At 43.5% G+C, this 22,332-nt stretch overlaps 1 protein-coding gene across 1 annotated transcript in view; it reads right to left on the reverse strand.

Moving 5' to 3' along the window:
- SETBP1 (SET binding protein 1) overlaps window positions 1–22,332 on the reverse strand; it is a 242,572-nt gene that overhangs the window by 152,756 nt on the left and 67,484 nt on the right. The window contains 1 exon segment of the mRNA XM_059833916.1: window positions 7,966–7,991. Within this exon segment, the coding sequence (XP_059689899.1) occupies window positions 7,966–7,991 (26 nt within the window).

The following is a 22,332-nucleotide window of genomic DNA, read 5'->3' on the forward strand; positions in this document are numbered from 1 at the left end:
TTTATCATGTTCATCCCTGTTACATCTGCTGGATCCAGAAGCAGTTTTTAAAAAATTTTTGTGTGCATATCAAATGGATGAGGTTATGAACAACTGGACAGAGGCCCAGAAACTCATTTCACATAAGCAGCTCGATGGCTAACAGCTTTTTACTGCCTCTGACCAAAAAAAGACCTACAACAGATATGAATATATATATAGATCGGTCAGTATGTCTTACTGCCCAGTATTGAATCACCACAGTGTTACATAGTACTATGGATCCTATCTTCAGGCCTCTTTCTTCAGTGGCAAAACAGCTTTTGGATTGGGTCTTCTACAAACAAGCCCAGTAGGTACCCAAAGAAACACAGCAAGCTCATGTTGCTACAAGACATCGGCTCAAAAGCACATGACCAGGGAAGGAAGGAGAATTAAGGAAAGCCAGTGGACATCCTTGGGTCTACAAGTCTGGGTGCTTGAGGATGGTGATTTATGGATGCAGAGCCTAGTCAATGCCATGCAGGTGAGCAGGAGTTTGTGCCTGAGAAAATCAGCTTTTACTGAGTGCAAACACTGCTTAAAAACCCAAGGCATTGAGATCCAGCATTTTGAGTTAACAACAACCAAAGGAAGCATTTGCGATGCATGACAGCAGGACACAGCACAAAGTTACCACGAACCTGCCCATTGAAAAACCCATGCGGAGAGATAGTTTGCTCTCCTTCTCCCATGAGCTGCATTTTACAAACTCTGGAGCAAAATCTGCTCCTAAAGGGAAACTTTAATTCAGTGGGACTACTGTGAACCTCCTCTGCCACACTGCTAATGATAACACGAGGCAGGCTAGTCTGTGGTCAAGGGCAGGGTGCGTTTGTACCTGGGCTCCTCAAAATGCTGTTGCTATGTCAATGCTCACCATAAGCTCCTGTAACGCACCACCGTATCCGTTTTCCAGTAAAGCGTGACGCTTCCTTTTTCACCTGACTGATACTGAGACCCACAGTATGTTTTCTGAGCAGGAGTTTACTGAAAATGATCTTTGCTCTGTTGTGCATGCAGCCAGCTCACATAGTAAAGAGATAGAGTTGTTCTCCTTTCTTTAAAATAATGCAAATCCTAGTTCACTGCAAATAGGTTTTTATTTCACAAATTCAGCCTATTAACTGAATACATCATTCCTCATGTTTCTCTCTCCTGGAAGGTAAGGGAAAGCGATGGACCATCCAGAATTTTTACAGACTGTCCTCTCCGGTCATGCATTGCTAGAGATGGTACTGTATAATGCATGACTTACCTGCAAAGACATTGGAGGAGTAATGAAATAAGCAGATGCTCCGTCAGCAGGCTTTTAAAACATTGGTATTGCAATCTGAGATGCAGTCAGCCATTACATGCATATGCCCTTTATTTATGGAGCTGATAAAGGCTCTATGTCAGGAGCAGTCAAGCTGCCTTTTTACTTTCTGCCTTTCCTCACATTAAAGAAAGTTGCTGTCTGGTTATTTTATTCTCAGTGCAAGCTCCAGATTTGGGAGGAAAAGCAGGATTTACCTCCTGGCTCATCTATTAAAAATAGAGGTCTAAAAACTGGACAACTTCATCCAAAGAAATCACCAGGGACTCCCTATGGCGATTCCTCTCCTCCTAACACAGATGATGTCTGAAATAGGTGGATCTCACTGGAATTACCTATTTCTCTCTATTGGCTAGAAAGGGAGCCCAGGACAACTAGCCCTGGGTGGGTAGGTGAGAACACCACAGATGCCCACACCATCAGTCTCACACACATTCACTCATATACAATTTCAATTTTGTATACTTTTCTATCATCGGTGTTGTTCTAGGTAATTTCATGACAGCATTGAACACATTTTCCCCCAAACTCCATTCCAAGCACCAACAGTAGTTAAGAAAACAGGGGAAGGCTGGCATGGATCAAAGGGAAGGATGGTGTTAACATTAACAGCCACCATATGAGGAGCATTTTGCACTATAAATAAAATAGCGTTGCTCAGCTGCATGAGGAGCGAAGTCCTGAAGTCACCAAGTCGCACGGCTGTGGCTCAGGGGAGTATTTCAGTTCACGCTCAACGTTGTGTTTGATCACTGGTACATCACCCAAAGGTTCACAGCAAAACAGATGATGGGACACAGAAAAGCTCTTCTTCCTAACACTGTAATGGGAACTGCTGCTTGCTGACTGACAGCTCCCCAGCCAGCTTATGTGCATCTAATTACCAAGCCGCAACCCAAATCAAAATGCCCCGTTGCAGCTGGTGTCTCACTTAATCCATTCATAACACGAGCTAATTAGCATTGATGTTTTGGGGCAAGTTTATTCCAAATGTGGTCAAGTCCCAGGCTTTCAGCTTAGTTGCTAGGACCCATTGAGGATCCTGGGAGAGGCTGTGTTTCTGCCTAGAAGGCATTTTCTGGTCTGCTGGTGGCTTAGGAGTGGGTTCAGGGGAAGATGCTGTGCTGGGCTGAGATGATCACTGGCATAGAAGCACTGCTGCTAAGCTGTTCTTGCTGCTACATGCTACCTCCATGCAAAAGAGTTTGTAGCAGAATTAAGGTATTTCATAGTTTTCCTCCTGTCTGAATTCAAATGTCCCGATCGGGAAAAAAGGGAAGGGAAAAAAAAAGAAAATAGAAAAAAAACCAACTTGGAAAGTGGGAGAAGTCAAGGAACAATTCTGTACTTTATGCTATTCTCTGTGAGCAGAGCTGAGAAAAGAGGCCAGTTACCAGAGCTTTGCATTGCTTTTTCAACCTATGGGATTAGAAGATGAGAGCAGGTGCTAATGGGAATTTTGCCCATGGCAGAAAATCAGGATCCTAAATCTTCATCGCTGGAAATCACGTCAAATCCCTAGCAATGATCTATAATGGCTGCACTTGGAAATTGGTGATATAAGGAATTGTCACTTGGCAGAAAAGCAACTTTCTACTCCTTCGGTGCACCACAATTTTAGTTTAATTTGTAACAGGATGCAAGTGTAAATGAACTGACAACAGAGCTATCAGCTATTCTGTTGGTAACACTTGGAGCAATAGTTTCGATTTGACTAGACACAGCTGTCCACTGCATGGAACGACCTTTAGCCCCGTCCTTGGCGAAATTCAATTCTCTCCATGTCTGACTCCGTCCACGGGGACTTGAGTAGCGGAGCTGCCAGAATAATCAGCGCATTGCTTAATGACAGGCACTTCAACGAGCAACGCGGTTGTGCATTGTCAGAAACAGAGCCCGCAGCTCCGGGGAAAGGGGGGGGAGCCTCCTTGTTATTCAAAAGGAAATAAAGCGGTTGTATAGGAGCAAACGCAGATGCGCGCGGCTGCCTTTGCTTGACGAGAGTCACCGATGCACTCGGCGTCGTGTGCGTGTATGTAAACATGGAGTTTTCATATGTGTTTGTCAGCAAATAGGCATTTTTATTAGATTCATCTCTCAAAAAAGGCTGGGATTCTGCTGCTGCTCTGCATTGTACAATTGCAAAACATAATTTCTGTTTATAGAAGTCTAAACGTGCATACATCCCATATGGTGATGCTTATACGGCCATCCAGATGTACATCATCTAACATGTGTATACATATATATAGATATACACACTTTTGGTGTGTTTATTACATTTGCTCATGCAATAAGAAAGATGTTTAGACTGCAAGCATCAAAAAAATAGGAATTTCCCAACTGTACAGCTATTTGTGCAAACTTATTTCTGTTTGAGTGGGTGTCTCTCCATCAGCGTGACCAAGGCAATCTCTTACACGTGATAGGAGAGGCATGTCACCACGGGATTAACACGTATGTGCCCCAGCCCACATCATGGCTGGACCCACAAGGTTGAACCCAGCACTTCCTAATTTTTTAGTTGGTTGATTCAGCAGCCTGAACACAGAAAACAGAAATTATGTTGGGTCCTAAAGTGCACCCATCCTTTCCTTCACTGAGGATCATCAGAGATATGCACTGCTTTGGCTGGCAAGACTTGCTACAACAACTGCTAGTGGGAGATTGCAAGGGGTGAGACACCAGCTCCACCTGCCCCGAAAGCCCCCGAGGATTTCTCTCTTTGCTATTTTTGCTTTGGCAGTGCTGTGGGCCCAGCTCTGTGGAAGATTCGTGTTCACTTATTATTCTGTCTTACTGCCAACATTTTCCTGAGAAACACAAGTGAGAAATGGGGAACGGCGATCTTGCACAGCTCATAACTCAGCCAGAATGGAGGGGAGTTTCATGGGAGAAGGGAAAGGCATGTCTTCGGCCGCAAAGCTTTTGTCCCTGCCAAAACTCAAAGGTTCTTTTTCAAACAATAAAGATATTACAGCTTCTTTTTTAAAAAAAAATTAAAATAAAGAGGTCACAAGGACGTTTGATAATGGAAAACATTAGGAATCTAAAAACATTGGTCTTCGTAGATGAGAAAACCAGGTGGTCTCCAAAACTCTGTGAAATCATGTTACAGTGGGGCACGTTAAATAACCTAAATACAGGAGTCACTGCCGCTGCCCTGTCACACACACCCTGATAACTGCTCCTGCTATTTATTCAGGAGCAGGAGAAATAACACAGACCCTAGATGTTTCTCCTCAAGTAAGTTCATCCAACAGCTTTGTGCAGACACAGACACGGCTGCGCACAGTTTGGCCCAGTTCTTACCGCGTGGTTTCTCCCTGCCATCCCTGTTTGCTCCTCCCTGGCTCTCCCCTTAACCTCCCCTGCCACCTACGCCACTTCACCAACACTTGTTCACCAGCCCCTTGTTCACCAGCAAGGTCCTCTCTTGCATTTGCCTTGTGCTAATGGGTTCATCGTCTTCGTTGCTGACAGTTGTACTCTCCCTTCTTGCTTTTCCTTCACTTCCCTCACTCTATTTTTGATTTTTTCACCTGTAACTTTTGATGGCTCCACATACATGCAGAAACATGCACCACTAATACATATTTTTTATTCTTTCCCTTCTCTCCAAATGCCTGAACAATTCAGAAGCCAATATTTTAGGATGGCTGCATAGTAGCGACAGTAGAATAGTATCACCTCTTCAACTAGCTGAGAAGAATATAGCACCTTGCTGGGAACTTGTATGAAGCATCACAAGAGTGTGTCATGCAAAGTGAAGCTCAGTATAGCTTTTTTGGATGCTTGGCAGAGATGTTATTCCAGTTCTTGAGCACGTACTGCTTTTTTACTAACTTAAAGCCAGATATTCTTGGTTCAATGTCCTCAATTAGTAATGCAGAAATGAGGTAAACTGAGACATCCATAAGATATCCACCCTGGTTTCCAGCAAGCAGGCAACATGCACACAACTAAAAATACGTGGTTTTTTCCATATATATGCAAAATCTGAATTTCCTCATTTGATAACCACTTTTTTTCCCCTCTTCAACTAAACCCAAATAGGCAAAGTAGAAAATAGATAAAAATTGCAAAATAACTGTCAAAGGTACATAAATCAAACTCCTCATGAACAATTGTTCTTTTTGTGCTCTGCTGTCAAATCCATTTATGAAGCTTGAAATATTGTATTTCTGTAGGTCCTACTAAACCAACACATTATAGAACAAATAGAAAATTTCTCAGTAATGCAGAAAAAAATCTTTTGTACAGCCCTGAGAACTTAGAACATTAAACTGATCCTTAGATAAATAAGACCTTCCCAGAACAGGCCATTGGAACAAGCAATGTAATACTAAAACTGGAAGGTATTTACCATCACACCAAAATGTACAGGCATTCCCCAAGTCTCCTGCAAATCTCAGTGGCCTAAAACCCCTCCTGGCAAGTCCACAATGTGCAACCGTACGGTGCGCCGTGTTTGCATACCAGAAAAGTATTACCAACAACGTAATTTATGTGGGACTCCATAAATTGGGTTAAGTAGGCAGGCATTGAGATCCCCATCACTACCGCAGAGGTAGCAGGAAGCGGAAAATAATGCTAGTTATCTAAATAGATAGATAGATAGATAGATAGATAGATAGATAGATAGATAGCAGGGAAAGGATGAACCACAGTTGCAGTGAGAGCAGAGAAAGAACATTGTGACATGACATGGGCATCTTTGCTCCTCTCCAGCCACCCATCTCCAACAGGGCTGGTCTCCACCATCAGCCAGTTCCTTAAACTCTGAGTCACACTCAACAGTTATGGAAAGGATTCAAGGCCACGGTGACAGTCGTGCTCCCTGAGGGGAAGTAGGGAACAGGAGGAAGCCACCCTAATTTCCAGCTCTTCATGTTTGCCAAAAGTCCACACCTCCAGCTACCATCTTTCAGAAATGCCTCTCCCATCCTTGAGAGCTGGAAACCTGCACTCATTTACTCACAAACAGGGAACTCTGCCAGCAGCCTCACAACCTGCAGATTTTGATTGCATTAATTTGTTCCGAAGCGGGTTTTCCTCTTGAGCCTGGAGTAGAAGGCAATTAATTAAGACCCGTTTTTCCCCCCCTATCGGATTAAAACAAATTAAATGGCAGCAGTAGGACAGCCTTGCCTGGGATAGGGATTCTTGGAGAAGCAGGGCTTTCTCTCTCCTCTGCATGGGAAGCTGATCCTATTCCTTCGCTCAGCTGAGCTTGGATCATCTCTAAAAGGTGCCCCACATGTTAGTTCACAAGACTGGGAAGTCCCACTGCATTTCCCAGGTGCAGAAGCCCAACTGCAAACCAACGTGAAGAAACACACTTTCTGCTCAACCACTTCTATTACCGTTAATGAACACTGTGCTGGGAATCGACTGAAAACAGCATCACTTACAGAAAAGCTCCTCCTTAAACTGCGTGTGACTGCCACATTAAGTAGCCAAAAGCCACCAGCGCTTTTTCAAAGCCATTCTCCTCCTCGCTGGTGAGGAATGGGAGACAGGGCATTATAGGACAGCCCTTTGGGATACCACGTCCTCCTGGAAATACCCCCAGCATGTGGTCCCTGGCCCAGTGAGAAACAGGCATAGTTAAGCAGATGAGCGTTGAGTAATTTCTGAGAAATTAGGGACAGGCAAATCAATCAATACGTTAGAGCACCGGATGTACACCAAATTTGATCTACTCTTTGGAGAGGATTAGAAGAAAGAAAAGGAATTGTACGTAATCCAGCCCCTGCACCAATATTTTCTATTGTGTTCTCTAATTTCCCAGCTAGAAATCAAACCCAAGGCCCTCTAATTCACCCAGGTCCCTAATTCTGCCCAGACTGAGGACTACAGTGGTACTTGAACCCAAACACATCACACAGCTTTCAAACACCTTACGCATTACCTGGAAGTTTGGCTCAGTTCCCACAGCGGCAATTTAACCTGCTTAAGGTGGAAACTGGAGGAAATGCTCTGCCAATGCCTGCTACTTGCAGACGCGATGCACTAAGCGAGGGAACCATGTTTAGAATTAACCCATCAGCCCAAAGCGGAGCCTTTACCCTGGCAGTGTCACAAATGTCTTCGCTGCCACTGGTACAAGACTTCACCCTGGGGGAAACGGCCGAGGTAGCGAAATGCTGCTCTTCTGTTTACAAGCGATGTATAGAAAAGCGAAAACAACAACAACAGCAAAAATACTCTCCTTCTAATTGAAAACACTACCAGTTAATGGTCTTTGAAGTGAGTGCGTGTGTGTGTGTGTTTCATGGGGGAAGGGGGGGAAATGGATCGCTGTAACCAACAACACCCCAAAGGACTATAAATCAAACAGCATACAGCTGTTGGTATCAAATATAACTCCTTTCGCACTACATCAAAAAGCTTTAATTAACAACTAATTTATTCAAGTGAAAAAAAAATTCCCTTGCACCAAATAATTGTATTATAACTTGGGGACTAGGCTGTGTATTTTCCCCCTCTCTAAAGCATGACAGGAGAGGAAATTGAGCCTTTAGAGAACAGCTAAGTAGAAAAATGGATCAAAGATTCAGAGGGCTTGTTGATTGGCTTTTTGAGTCAGCAGAGACCGAATCAGCCCACTTAATGAAAAAAGCCACACTGCAAAGTCTGTTTGCTCTAGGACCTACTTTTAATAAAAATGCTTATAAAGATAAATGGCATCAGCTTGCGCCAGGCATGGTGCGGACAGGTATTGCACAAGCATCCCTGCACAGCAGTGTCAATTCTGCTCCACGCCTCTGGTTTTGTCAACCTTGGACAAGTCCTGCAGCGCAGTTTGCCGAGAGAGGTTTCAGCCATGCAGGGCTTTTGGCAAAGTAGCTAAATGTCTGCAGGGCAGCCGACAGCAATCTCTGAACATGCTTGCTTGGGAGCTAAACCACACTTGAACCCCAAATGTGAAAGGCCAGGTTGGTAAATCAATTCCTTCCTTCCCCTCGTGCTGGGAGGCGTGTGCCCAAGCAGCCCAGAGCTTGCATGCACCCAACATTGCTGGCACCCAACATTGCTGCTCTTCCACAAGCCAAGAGCCCACGCACAAGTATCCCTGTACTCCAGAACCAGGATGGCGACTGGAGCCATGCGGCATGACCTGGGTCCCATCCTCACCTGCTGCCAACCTCGCTAAGGAAAGAATTGGAGGGATGTTTCCTTTTTTTTTTTTTTTTCTTTTTTTCCTCCATAACTTTGTGCTAGCGACGACTAACTGATCTCTGGTGGGGTAAGGTAAGTGCCATTATCCTGCTCTAATGGCTAATGAAGCCGAAGCAGAGTAAGTAGTTTACTGGTTGTCTCGTCTTCGGGGCCCCATCATGCATGTTTTACTGTTCCTCCGAGTGCAGTGAAGTTTCCCATTAATGCTGCCATTGATTACACTGTACAATCTTCGGGGCAGGGACTGTGATTTTCTTTTCATTTGCTTAATGAAAAGCACACTGCCTTTTAATTCCTCAGGATTCAGTTATTAGGTATTAGGTGGGAGCCCCGATGGAAACGCAGAGGGGGACAGCCGTGCGGTGGTGCCACGTGGTGTGCATGAACCAGCTGAGGCTAATGCAGAAGACCCCAGCTGCCGCCTCAGAGCCCTTCTCTATATTCAACCCCACCTCCGAATCTGTGCCTGGGTAGTCCTGGTCCACCACTGTGCACAATGCTATTCTGAAAACTCTTTAAGTATGTATAAAGCCTAACCAGGTTGTGATGTGAATGATTTTTAGTAATAAAATGGTTTAAAGAAAGCACTGGGTTTGCTGCTGCAAACATCAAACTTAACTGACAGTGCAACATATAAACACTATCCAACCCAGAGGACAATAATAATGGCAAACTGGTTAATTGATTAGTTTAGGTATAAAATTAAATAATTGGGTACAGCATTCTGTCTGCACGTATCTGGCATCTAATGATATATCACACTGTAGGAATGATTTGAAAAGCTGGCAAGATTTATTTTGTTTTTGTGATAGCTTTATCCTGTTACACCTAAAAAAATAACAGTAATGTTCAATAAAATCACTATAATCTATAAAGAACATTCCAAAAAGCTAAAAAAGGGCTTAAAAACTGATCAGCTTCAATCTTTTTGCTGTATTTCAAATGTACAGGTATATGCTAAAATGTGTTTGCTCTACAGATTTCACAGGTAACTTTCACAAGTGACGTTCAAGCTTTTAAATCGTGATCTAAAGCTTTTACACACATAAAACTCTGAAAAAGACCTATATTAGTGCTGTAGGCAGATGTTGTTAAAAAGTCTTTGTTCAGTTAATTTAATTTGGTACCCCACAGTCCTGAATATCAAGCCCTGAACATCAAGCCCATGAGCGGGGTAGCTTTACACACAAAATGAAGTGTCCTGGTCCTCACCTCCCTGCAATAAATAATTATGCCATTAAAGATGAACATGTTAGATAAGTTTCCTATCCACCAAGAACAGCTTCCAGTTATTCTTATTGACCCGCGCTGGTTGCATAAGAGAAAGGAAAACTGGAGAACATGGGGAGTTAAGGCTGCAGGGAGTGGATTGATTAGTGACCTGATGGTCAAGACACCCACCTAGGCTCAGGTCCTGCCTCTGCTAGAGACTACAAAGATGAAAAACACTTCATCTTTTGAATTCTCATTTATAAAACAAAGATATTCATCTCCGTGTGAAATTCAGTGGGCTGTGATGCTCAGGTTCCTCTGGGCATTACAAATTATGAAAAAATTATAATTTTCTAAGAATAATCTTCCTGCTTGCTTCCATCAATGATCAATTTAAGTCTGCTGCATAAAATCTGACAACTCTATGCTGGGCTTAAGTATCTTTTATTGTTGGCCATAAAGTGTCTACACCCTTAGAAATCTAGTTACGTAATATAAATACACTTGCAAAATGTCTCCTTGAAATTAAGTAAAAAATACAGCACACAACAGTAAGACCCAAGCTAATAGAAAACTTGCTGGCATATGGAAGCCTTTATTATTATTATTATTGTGGAAACTAAGTGCTAAATTCATTTCTCTCTGATCTGGAGAATCCGCTTCCCCCGCTGGCTGACCCGCATGGGGCGAGCAGAGCATCACCTCACCCCATGCCCGGGAGGAGATGCGGAGAGAAGGGGCATCATAGGTGCTTTGAGCTAGAGATGCTCTAAGCACAGCAGCATCCTTCGTTTCTCAAGGCCCCTTTTGCATTTTGCACAGTCCTTCCGTTTCCTGTTTTCTCTTGCTCCTTCCCTTTCTTACCCCCCAAACAATAAAAGCTCAATGGGAATGCAAATGTAGCTCTCCGTTTAAAATCCCAGCCGAGAAGGCAGTGTGTCACCCATATTTATGAGCTCTAAATGGCTTTTATCAAAGTGAGGTCGCACTAAATCACCCCCAAGCTGTCATAAATACAAATGACTTGACATAGTCTGCAACAAGCCTTCGGGGGAAAATTATATGATCTGCTGTTGCAGTTATGCTATATCACACAGCGAGCTCATATATTTCCACTGGCAAGGTAACCTGATCCTTCAAAGGACACTAATAGGTGAAAGGGGGATGAGAGAAATAGTGAATCAAGCGGTGTGTGCCTGCGCCTGTGCATGCATGTACGTGCATGCACCTCTGAGCTAAACCCCAGGCTCCTCTCCCGAATGCAAGAAGAGGTCCTCGTGGCTTGGAGTATGAGGTTTCCTTGGCTGCCTCAACGGAGCAGGGAAGCTGCCAGCCAAGAAAGAAAGATCCAGGGGTTCACCAGGGTATTTCCCATTTTAAAAAATCATGTGAAGGCATGAAAACTATTAAGATATGAACCAGAGCTATCCAGACTCCAAAGACTGAACCACTTCCAAGCAAATTAAAGGAGCCATCCCTCCATCTCAGCTGGTGAAACCCGGGATTATAGCAAAGTCTACCACAGGACAAAAAGGAAATCCTTATAAAGGAGGCATGAACTGGGTAGTGGAAAAAACCAGCATGAGTTCCTGAGGTAACAGGCACTAATTAGGTTTTTTTCATTAACCTCCCTTCCTTATATTAAGTACTGCTTGCATGTCGCCTGTGCAGACATAGAAGCACACACATATATAAAGAAGGAGGAATTCTGATTAGACACCATCTAATCCAGAGACAGTGGCAGTAATTTGGGGGAGCCTCCAGAGATGGAGTTTAGGACAGCCCGTTGAGCACTGTCCCCACTCAGCTCTTTGCAGACAGCCTTGCATGATTTGATGCGACAGCGTGGAGGCTCACGTTCAACAGCTCTTCCTACGGTCACACTGTGCTGTTGCATCAGTTTACATATAAAATAAGTCAACTTCAATGAGCGTTAGTTCATTTTTTTTATATCTGGGATGAAGACAGTGCCTCTGTCTGCTTGGCAAACGGTTACAATGATAAGTCAGTTTGGGTTTGCTATCTCTAACCTAATAGAGGCAATATGCCAATTTTCAGCAATCCAGGTCGGATGTGGGCATTTATAATGGTACCCTTCTCAGAGAATGAGGTCTCTAACATTAAATTATGTATTTTAATTAAAAGCTGAACTTACAGAGCTTGAGCTACTAAACTTGATTTTCAACTGCCGTAAGCCTGTTGGAAAGCCAGTGGGCAGCGCTGCCATTTTCCGTTGTTGAGCTTTTCACAATCACTCTGCTCAGAAAACCTCCTTGCTTTGGAGCTGAAAAGGCAGCCCTGTGAAACGCATGTTTGACCGATTTACCGAAAGTACACCAAAGAGGACGATAGAAGCAAAGCCATCAGAAATCCTGTGCTGAACTCCTTCTGCCACCATGCACCGTACTCCTTCTCCCAGGTGGATCATCTCCTGCAAGTGTTAAGGGACAGGCAGACTTGCCTGGAGCTGGGGATGAGGGTTATCAGCTCTGCCCTGCCCGCTGGAAAGCCTGCACTGTCAGATGGTAAAAGCCCAAGGAGTAAACGAGCTAAACACACTGCCTAAACCAGCTCATCGTGCTTCAGGAAGACTTTCACCAGCTTCCACAACTGGTCTCTTGGCACGAGCTAGCGCTGCTCGGCTTCACGGGTAGGGAAGCAAAAAAGACACAAAGCGTTCTTGCAAAACAATGAGGCGGTGGCAAGCTGACCTGTACCGACGGGTCAAGCAACAAGGCTCGCCATCTGAGAAACGGCACCTGGAAGCCGTCCAGCCGTCTGTCCGATGTGATTAAAAGCAAAATATGAAATGTTTCAGAAGAGGGAGAAATAGGATCGCAGGTCTGGGTTGCATAATATCATGCATTTGTGTAACCAGTCTAAACAGAGAGTGTGAGTCGACCAGATGTTTTTCATTTCAGTGTACAGCACTGCAGAGCAAATCAGAAACCAACAAGCGCCAAACACAACGGTGGCTTTGCCAGCGCTGTTGTAATCAGAGCTCGACAAAGGGCTCTGTCAACCCCAATCTCTGGGCAGGCAGGTCAACCTCCCAGCTGGTTAAAGAAGCCAGCTCATTCTTTACGCTGAATACCTATATCTAAGCTAAATATCAGTAGTAGCTAGTAAACATGAAGTTGGGGCTCAGTCACTGAGTCAGCCATTATCAGAAAAAGAGCCAGCAGGGATATGTATATGATTTGATCCATTCTGGGAGTGGGCCATAATATAATATGCATTTATTTAGATAGAGCTGGATACTGACTTTGTGAGACAAAACCAGCCCATATGAAAACATGGAGGAAAAATGAATGTAAACCTTCATTTATGATTATAGTACCATTCTGGTTTGGAAACACTCGCCTCTACTCAAGGACCAGTATTCTTCCACCTCTCTGGACAGAGGAGGTACATTGGGTCAGTGCTCTGAAGGAGTGACCAACTTTTCTATTCTAGGGGCCGCTTTTATTCCCAGATGGGCATGCACAGAGCTATAATGCAGGTTGAGTCAGGATCTATAGTTCCTTACACACACACAACAATATACTTGGTGGATTGTCTCACTGACCACCCAGAATTCTTTGGCACCTAACACAGCCTTGGGACACCAACTGGTCATCTTTGCCTTAAACTTATATAGGCAAGGGTTAGTCACCATGCAGAAGTTGCTACATGGATAGAATTGTACTAGGGTAAAAATGCTTCTAGAGTGCGGTTATGTGAGAATGGGAAGAAATTATCTTTAAAGGCATCGTAATTCACAGAACTGTGTATAATCTAGGTATTATATGACTGACACTTGTTATATTACATTGGTAAAACATGAAGTGTTGTCCTGGCACAACCGGTATACTGGTCTCTATAGACCAGCCCTCCAGGTGTTACCTGTGAAAAACACTGTATGTCCTAAGTGCATTAAAACTTTGGCATCAGATGGCTAATATTAGTGATTTTTTTAAAGCTAAGTTGCCTTTTCTGAATGCTCTCCTCTATTTTCCCACTTAGTTTTATCTATAGTATTGAAGAAATGTAAAGCCAAGTATGAAAGGGCCAGAAAACCTGGAGGCTGAAATCTTCTCCCTGTTCTGCAACACGTGGTACAGCACAGCTGTGCAAGCCGCAAGGTGTTTCCCAACTTTCAACTTGAACAGCTCCAACAGTGAGGGAGCAAGCCTTTTCTCATGTCCATTCAAAGTAGAAGCAAACCCAAATTTTAAAATTCTGCTCATTGGGAGCATGACAACAGGTCCACCTCTACGCAGACCAGCAAGCACAACACCAAGGAGGGATGGTCAGTTAATAACCTTAATGTGCGAGTCTCCATGTTCTAATACAAATTGTCCCTCACCAACCTGATTTTATCCACAAAAATAATAAAACCTGCAAAATCTGACAGAACAGTTTTGATAACCTTTATGAAGGTGAAGCCAATGGTCCTAATAGCTCCATTGCTATGGGTGTGAAAAACAGAGGACTGATTTGCCTTGGAGGAACGGTACAAGTTGGAACCTTCTTAAGTCTCAGCTTTCATGCAAAGGCTTCACATAAGTGTTTTATCCATTTCTTTGACTCACACTTCTCCCAAGTATTCTATTCCAGCCCTTGGACCAGAATAGCCTTAAGTGTCCTTGTTTCCTGGGAGCAGAAGCAGCTTTTCCCACAACTTTTCCAGTTTACAACATTTAAAAGCTTAGACTGCATTTTTGGCCTTTTTGAACATTACCTATTGACAACTGCTAATGTCTGGCTTGTCTGGATCCTCAAAATTCCCAATAGCACCACAGCTGGGGACTTTTAAGTTTAGATTTTGTATTTTGCAGCTCAACTGCATTTCAGTTGTGCAAAACATGAACTAATTTGGATGCCTAATTGGACCTTTTGTTACCAAGCAAGGGTTATTACATTGAAGGTAAATGAAACAGCTGAATTAATACACCTGTGCAAGCTTCAACATAGGCTATGTGCAGTCAAAATGTAAATATTGCCTTCCACTACTTCTTTTTAAGTTACTGCATCCCAATACAAAATGATGATAATGATTATTCCAGATGTGAACCCTGTTTGTTCATGTTCCCTTTTCAAGCTTAGCTACTCCAAGCTTAGCTTAGGGGTTAGAATAACTTACCCAGGAAAGAGTTAAACCAATGTTTGTTCTATGTGAATGATCAAAATGTTATATTTTAAACTGCTCTGGGGATACCTCTCTGTATATTTGTTTATTGAGGTGGGAAGAAGGATACTCTCTGTTTCCATCAGGCCCATTTAACTACAATTTGTAACAACGGAAATATTTTTAGTTATAGTAAGTGGGTGACAATGACAATGATTATCACAAACAGATCAAGCATACTCTTGAATCTTCTACTTGCTAAAATCTCAGCAGAAGAAAATTTCTGCCTTAAACAGCCTTGCAGTAGTCACTGCCTCTGGAAAAGACAACATGAAACTTGCAGGTAAGCCTTGGTAGCAGGTGACTGGAGCATTTTTTCGGACCAAAAGAGAGCAGACAATGAGATGAACATAGAGGTGATAAAATATATCACAGCAGATCAAACTTCAGTTTGGGATCTGGCCAAAACCATCTTCCAGGTAATCTGGGCTTTCAGTGAGTTAATTAGTCAGGGTATTTACCAAAGACTTTATCATTTAAGAAATCTATGTATTGTACTGGCATGAGTGAATGCCATTGCTATTGTGTGAAAGTAGTGTGATGCTAGAGAGAATATGCTTAGACTTCGCACTGAAAAATCAGTGTAACCCAGGTGAGTTCCCCAGGCCTATTCAGTAAGTCTCAACTCTTCAAGCTGGGAGGTCTCATCTGCTGTTGCGTAATTATGTGTATGACAGTAAAGTGACCTTTCTCAAATCTGAAATTGCAGCAGCTGAAAAAAACAGCTTTATGAGTGAAGACTCTGAGCTGACACAGGTTTTACCTCACAGCACTTTAATTAGCCCTACCAAGTCAAGCTCTGCATAAGATTTGGTCAAACCAGGGAACTCTTAAAGTTGAAAAAAATTCATGAACTTATCAAAGTAACACAAGAGAATGGCAGCACAACCAGAGCAGGATTCATCCTACAAGAAGCTGCTTCAAGAGCACAAGTCTATGATTGCCTTTCAGGTAGGGTTCAAGAAACGGGGCTTATAACTGGAGCTGTTGGGTTTGGAAGGACATTCATAGAGGTACCTTGTGGCTATCTACCCGGGGTACACAAGATACTATGCAGACCCCTTAGCAAATTTAGAGTAAATCACATATTCATAGCTCTTAAGGCCAGCAGAGACCTGAGAGGATGGACAGACAAACTTTTTTGGCTGAAGCAGATATGAGGAAGGGGTTACTGCTACCAACCCATGTCAAGCTGGCTCTTCTGGACAGGGATTGCTGCCGGCCCAGTTTTGCTGGCTGCCTCATCATCTGAGTGGGTTTTAACACACATCTGCACTCCAACAGGGCTAAAGATCTTTTGGATGAACAGATAAAGTGAGAGAGCCGAGGGAGTCATATCCTGAAACCGCGGGGACTGAGAAGGCATGGGAACAAGCCGTCCAGAGTGCGACCTGTGCATCCCAGGTCTGTTGCAGACAGAACAATTTATCCGACCTTTTGTCCGGGTTATCCAAGCTGACCACACAATTTTACGCATCTACACTCTGAATCACGCTCAGAAATTGCCTGGCTTGATGAATCTTTCAGAAGGTCACGCAACCTTGCCTGGAGACATCAGGAGATGGAGAGAGCCTACGACGAGTTTTGCTCAAGCAATCGTATCGCCCCCACTGTTTAAAATGTGTTTACCAGCCCTGACGCAGCCTGCCTGGTTATAACTTCCATTTGCTCATGTACCTGTCTCTTCCAGGCAATACAGTAGAAGAGTCAAGAGACAACAAGCTGCCTCTCATCGTCCAACAGTGAGGACTTGCTGCTATATGATAATGCACTACAAGGAATGAATGTTTGAAATATCCAGCAGGAAAAAGAAGAAAAAAAATCACACACAGACACACACACGCTGCTGTTGCAGTCTCCCCCCACAGACCTCCTTTGTCCCTGTAGCTGCCATCGTCCCCCGTAGCCTGCGCTCCCCTCTGTCCTCCCGACCCCTCCTCTCCCTCCATTCATTCTTCCAGAATTTATCCTGCTTCTTTAACTCGGCATGTGTCTGGGCAGATGTCCAAAAAACCTCCCTTCAGCAACCGGGGGGAGGAAATTCCTCCAATTCAGCCCAGGCTCTTTCCCCCCACCCCACTCCCCGCCTTCACTCTCCCTCTTTTTCTCGCTCCTTCTTCTCTTTTAACACGCTGAATGATTGATAACGCTCGCTTTGCCTCACCGCTGCCTGTTTGAGTCCTTTCTGCCCGGCATCTGCAGCCCTGTAGGGAAACCAGCTCTCCTAGGCGATGGGACGTTGGGGACCCCCTTCGGTTCTTTTCACAAATTAAATATATAAAAGGAAAGAGGAGAGAAGCACAAGGGAGTCTGGAAAGTTTTGCAGGGGGGGGAAAGGGAGCAGCTTGGAAAAGCCCTTTATTAGGACAGGTCCAAAGCAAACAAACAAATTAAAAGCAACTCCTCCGCATGCTCCCGATTCTCTGTTTGCCATGAAAAAGTGAGTGAAAAGCTTTGTTTTGTTGTTTTGCATTTTGGGGCCCAAAGATTAGGTTTGTGCAGAACTTCTAGCTTCTCGTGATGCCGTCATGATGAATGAGTTTGTTGTCTTAAATTCACACCTTCTGGAGCCATTCATTTACCTGAAAATCTTAGCCTCCATTGAAAAATAAGTAAAACTATGTTTGTCTTTCCAACAGTGGAAAGACGCTAGACGACATGAGTCCTAACAACTTACACTTCAGAATCAAAAAACATATCTAATTCTATGTGTCATGTTGTGCATCATGTTCGTACATACATATATAAACATCCTCTTTTCATAGTTCTCAAAGTATCCACAGGATTCCATGCTAATGTCTAGATTCTGATTTGATTTTCACATTCACTTTATAATTTGGGTTTCAGGCATGAGACTCATTAAAACTGATCTTCAGGTTGTGTTATTTTAGCATTGTATATAACACATGTCTAGTATATACGTACGATAAACATGTACTACACATAACAAAATCCCATTAAAGTAGTGACTTAAAACATGATTACCATTACTATTATCATCTGAAATGCAAGTGAGACCTCATGCCTGTACCAGGATCGGAGCATCATTGCTCTGGGCAGCATATGCTGAGACAGAGAAGCCCTGAGGAGGTTCCAGAAGGATGGGTAAAAAGGGAAGATTGTTACCCCCATTTAACAGAGGGAGTCTGGAGAAGGACCAAATTATGAAAAGAAGGGTTGATTTTCTCTAACATAGACATCCAAGTGTCTGCTGATTCCAGACTCCATCTATAGCAAACAAACCAGCATCTCCAGAGAGTTGTCAAAGAAAGACCTTGAGTGACTGTCTCATCAGATATGACATGACTTTAGGATATGCAAAGTTACATCATTTTAATCCAACCAATGCCACCCACAGTGTCTCTCGCAGACCTGAGATTTCTGCCCATGTACCTCATTCCCTAGTCCAGCACCTTAGCAAAGAGAGAGAAAAAAAATTATCTATTTTCTTAGCAATTCTACCTGTCTTATCAGTAACAGAAAAATTGCTCTTTCAAACCAGGAGAAACAGATAGCATAAACTCTTCATATTTTATTAATCAAGACACTGAGTTTTGAGGCTCTGCCTGAAAACGAAAGGTAGGTTTCTGTGACATGATAATTCAAAGTAAAATAAACAAGTCTGGCGTTTAAAAGAAGTTACATTTAAACCTTAATAAGATGAAAACAAAACATAATCAGCAAGTTGATTTTTTCTCTTTTTTTTTTTTTTTAAATCGAAGCAAAAGACCATCATGACAATAACACCTGGGAAAACTCCGTGTTGAATATTTATTCCTTGTTAGCTCGTTAAACTCTCAGCGGCCTTGCAGTAAGTGATCTCCCTCTCCTGGGCCTGGAGGATACTTGGCTTTTCTGTATAGGTAGCAATCTATCTATCTGCTGCAAGCTGTTGACTACCTCATCAGGATCTGGGGAAGATAAGTCCTCATTTATTTATTTGAAACAACTATAAAGTGCTATCGGGAGATCTCAAATGTATTTTCTTGTCAGATGTGTCCACACTGAAGGTCTCCTAATGCAAAGCCGGTAATTACCAGAGGTGAAATATCCAACACAAACATCCAGCCTACCAACCCAGCACTCACCCGACATCACTGAATGACAAATCCCGTGAAAATAATAGCAGTAATAATCCATTTTTCAAAGAAATTTCCCGACAGAAGGCTTGCTTTCCTCGGAGGCAAGTGCTAATGGTGTCCCACAAATCCAACCTGACCTTCACAAATAATTCATTCGTATCTGAAGCCTGATCATGTAAAGACTGGCAAACTCAATTGTTTTCACAGAAAATAGTAAGCTCTTGATTTCTGAGCTCCCCAAATATCACTCAGGAGCCTGAGGTGAAGAAATTGTCATCAAGCTTCCCAAAATGTCCTCAACACAGAACTGCTCATGTCCTGTCTCAAAACATTGGGTGGTCTCAGCTGCCAATTAATTTCACTTTTTTTGCCAGACCTACTGCTGCATTTATAATATGGCCTTTCCAGTTTAAATACTGCAAAATACTAGGTAAGAAAATTGAGACGCAACCCTTTGCTGCCCCACCACCCGATGAAGCCTTCCTGGTGAGGACTGCCAGCAAGCAGAGGCAGCTTTTGATCCCGGAAACACGTCCCAGAGCCGGCAGTCACTCATCCCCGTTCAAGCAATCCCTTGGCGGGCTCAGCTACAGGGATTTGAGCTCGCAGGGGTGCCAGCGTGAGGAATTCATCCCTGCTGGGCCCTGAACAGGGGACTGCTAAATGGCGGCCCTTACACTTTGGCTTGAGAAGGGAGAAACCTCCCGGATCTGTCAGTGGTAGCAATGCTTATCTGGTATCTTCTTTCCAGACCTCTCGTTGTTCTTGAATGTGAGGCCACTACAAACAATTTCAAGCCACATATTTGGAAACAGTATGGGCTTATAGTTTCCACAGATGTCTTTTTTTTTTTTCACTTGAACACTATCTATTTCAGTGTCTGTCAAAGTAGTCTTGCTCTCCCGCAGACAGGGACAGTTTCAGGGACCAAGCCCACCCCTGCAATAAAGCCCAACTAATTCAACGTTTTCTTGGATGAGAGAGACAGGAACTAAGCCTTATGCACTGAAGTGGGAGAGATGTCCACTTTTTCTTTAGTTGAGCATGCCAATAAGTCCCCATCTTTGACTTAGACTCAGCTGAAAATTCAGCCAAAGCACTACTGGAGATCAGCCCCTCACGTCCAACTAATGTCATCTCCCCTGTGCACTGCATCCCTGTCCCATTAGGAGGACTGTAAGGGTCGCCTAAAATCCTCTTGGTGCTGCTCTGCTCCACACACCCATGGCATGAAGAGCCAGTAGGCAGCAGACTGGGGAATGCTCTGCAGGGACAGTCAGCAGAGTTTTGAAAATGGTATATGGCCACATTAGCATCTGGTTGTGCCCAAGCTAAGGGGCACCACTCCTATAATTAATTTAGGTGCTGTTCTGTGAGTATGCAGCTTTCTTGCTTCTGTCTCCCAAGAGTGAACTTGGGTACAAAGCTCTATAAATGGTGTATATGTAAGTGTTCCTCTGAGCCACTGGTGGATGAAGGTGGAGAAGTGCCTGTAAACACACTGGGGTCAGCTCTCCTTCCTCTCCTCATATTCATCCTGCAGAGAATTCCTCTTTGCATCTGGGAGCCAAAATTTCTGATGTATTTTCACCTGTGGAATCATTGGAATCTCCCCCAGGAAAAAAAAAAAATAGGACGGATTTGTCAAAATCTATGCCCATAAAAAAGAACTGCAGGCTTTGCTCTGAATGGACCCAGTAGGTTTTAAACCATTTTGTAATCACTAGTAGCTAAGGATCCATAATGTCAATCTCATTTGTCATGGGTGCAGGGGGGAATAAATGCCCATTACCAATGATTTGTTTATGATTCCACAGAGAATGCAACACAGGATGAAAAAAAAGGAAGGGGGAGATAGTAATTTCTTCCCATTTATTGAATACCTTGAGATACTTGGTTTTGAACAAAATCTAATTGGCCATTGGCATGTGGCAACAGAGCTATGAAGCAGAGAGAAGACAAGATAGCAGTGGGTTGGAGGAATTTACATAAGGAGAACATGATGGGGCAGAAAGGAGACTATAACAAACATGAAAGGCAGAAAATCTTATTAATAATTAGTAGCATGACATCATCTGTAGGCCTTGCCCTGGTGTGCCAATAAATTAGACTCCAAGCCCCATGAACCTCATGCCTTTGGCTTCTGGTTGTATCCATGGTACAAGACACACTAAAATGGATGTGAGTATCTATAGCTATAGCTGTATTTATGTATGTAGCTATAGCTGTATTTATATATGCACCTATAGCTACATCTATAATCATATCTGTATCTATTTATATCTGTACCTATATCTATACATATACCTATTTATCTCTACCTCTATCTCCATATCTCTATCTATCTCTATATCTATCTATATCTACTTTAGGGCCATGATTTTTATTTAAGTTTACAGAAGACAAACAAAAAATGGCTGCCTGAAGGATGGCACAGAAATTTAGAGGGGGAAAAAATGTGACAAAAAGAGACAAATGAAAGATTATGCATCCCTGCACTGTCCTCTTCAAAACCAAATTTTAAATGATTGTTTATGACCAAAGTTGGTCTGCGTCCCACTGGCCTTGAGTTCAGTGAAAGCTCCTGGTTTTCCCTATGTAACGTATGAATTTAACCTGAAGGGCAACATTATCATTTGACCCATGAGAGTGTAAGCCCCAAAGATCATCAATTCCCTTAAATTGGTGGCCCAGCCAGCCATTTAATGCCTCCCCGTCAGCTCGAAATAAGACTTACAGTTTGATAGGTCAAAGTGAAAACGGGAGGAAAGGAGGGGGGGGAAAGAAAAAAAAAAAAAAAAAAGACAGACTGAATGCCACAGCAGTAAAATTAAAAAAAAAAAAAAAGAGGAAACACTCCTCAGTGAAAGCATTGTCAAAAATAGATATATATGGGGAGGAGCAATTTTACAACCTCCTGTAACCCAGTGGTCCTGAGGTATTGCCTTTCACCATCTACCCAGGAACAGGCCTCCAAGAGGTTGTAAAAACACCATCTATTATTCCCAGAGACTGAGGCATCGTCTGGAGGGGCTTTCCCGTACCTCGAGGCTTTCTCGGCACGGGCACCCCGTGCAGGCAGCTGCCCACACGCAGTACCCGCTCCGAGAGCAAAGCCTCAGATGGGGTGAGTGGGTCAGAGGAGAAGGGAATGGGGTACTTATCCCTCCCCAGCTCCTGCCCTAGGGTCCCTGCAGAGCCCTCCAGCCCTTGCTGGGTGCTGGCAGGGTGCTTTGTGGATGCAGCCCCAGGGGACCTGACTCCTGCCTCCATCACAGGGGTGCAGGCAGGGACGGACCCAAATGATGCATTTGGATGTAAAGTGCACCCTGGGCTATCCCTCACCG

The sequence above is a fragment of the Gavia stellata genome, chromosome Z, assembly GCF_030936135.1.
Source record: "Gavia stellata isolate bGavSte3 chromosome Z, bGavSte3.hap2, whole genome shotgun sequence".
NCBI lineage: Eukaryota > Metazoa > Chordata > Aves > Gaviiformes > Gaviidae > Gavia > Gavia stellata.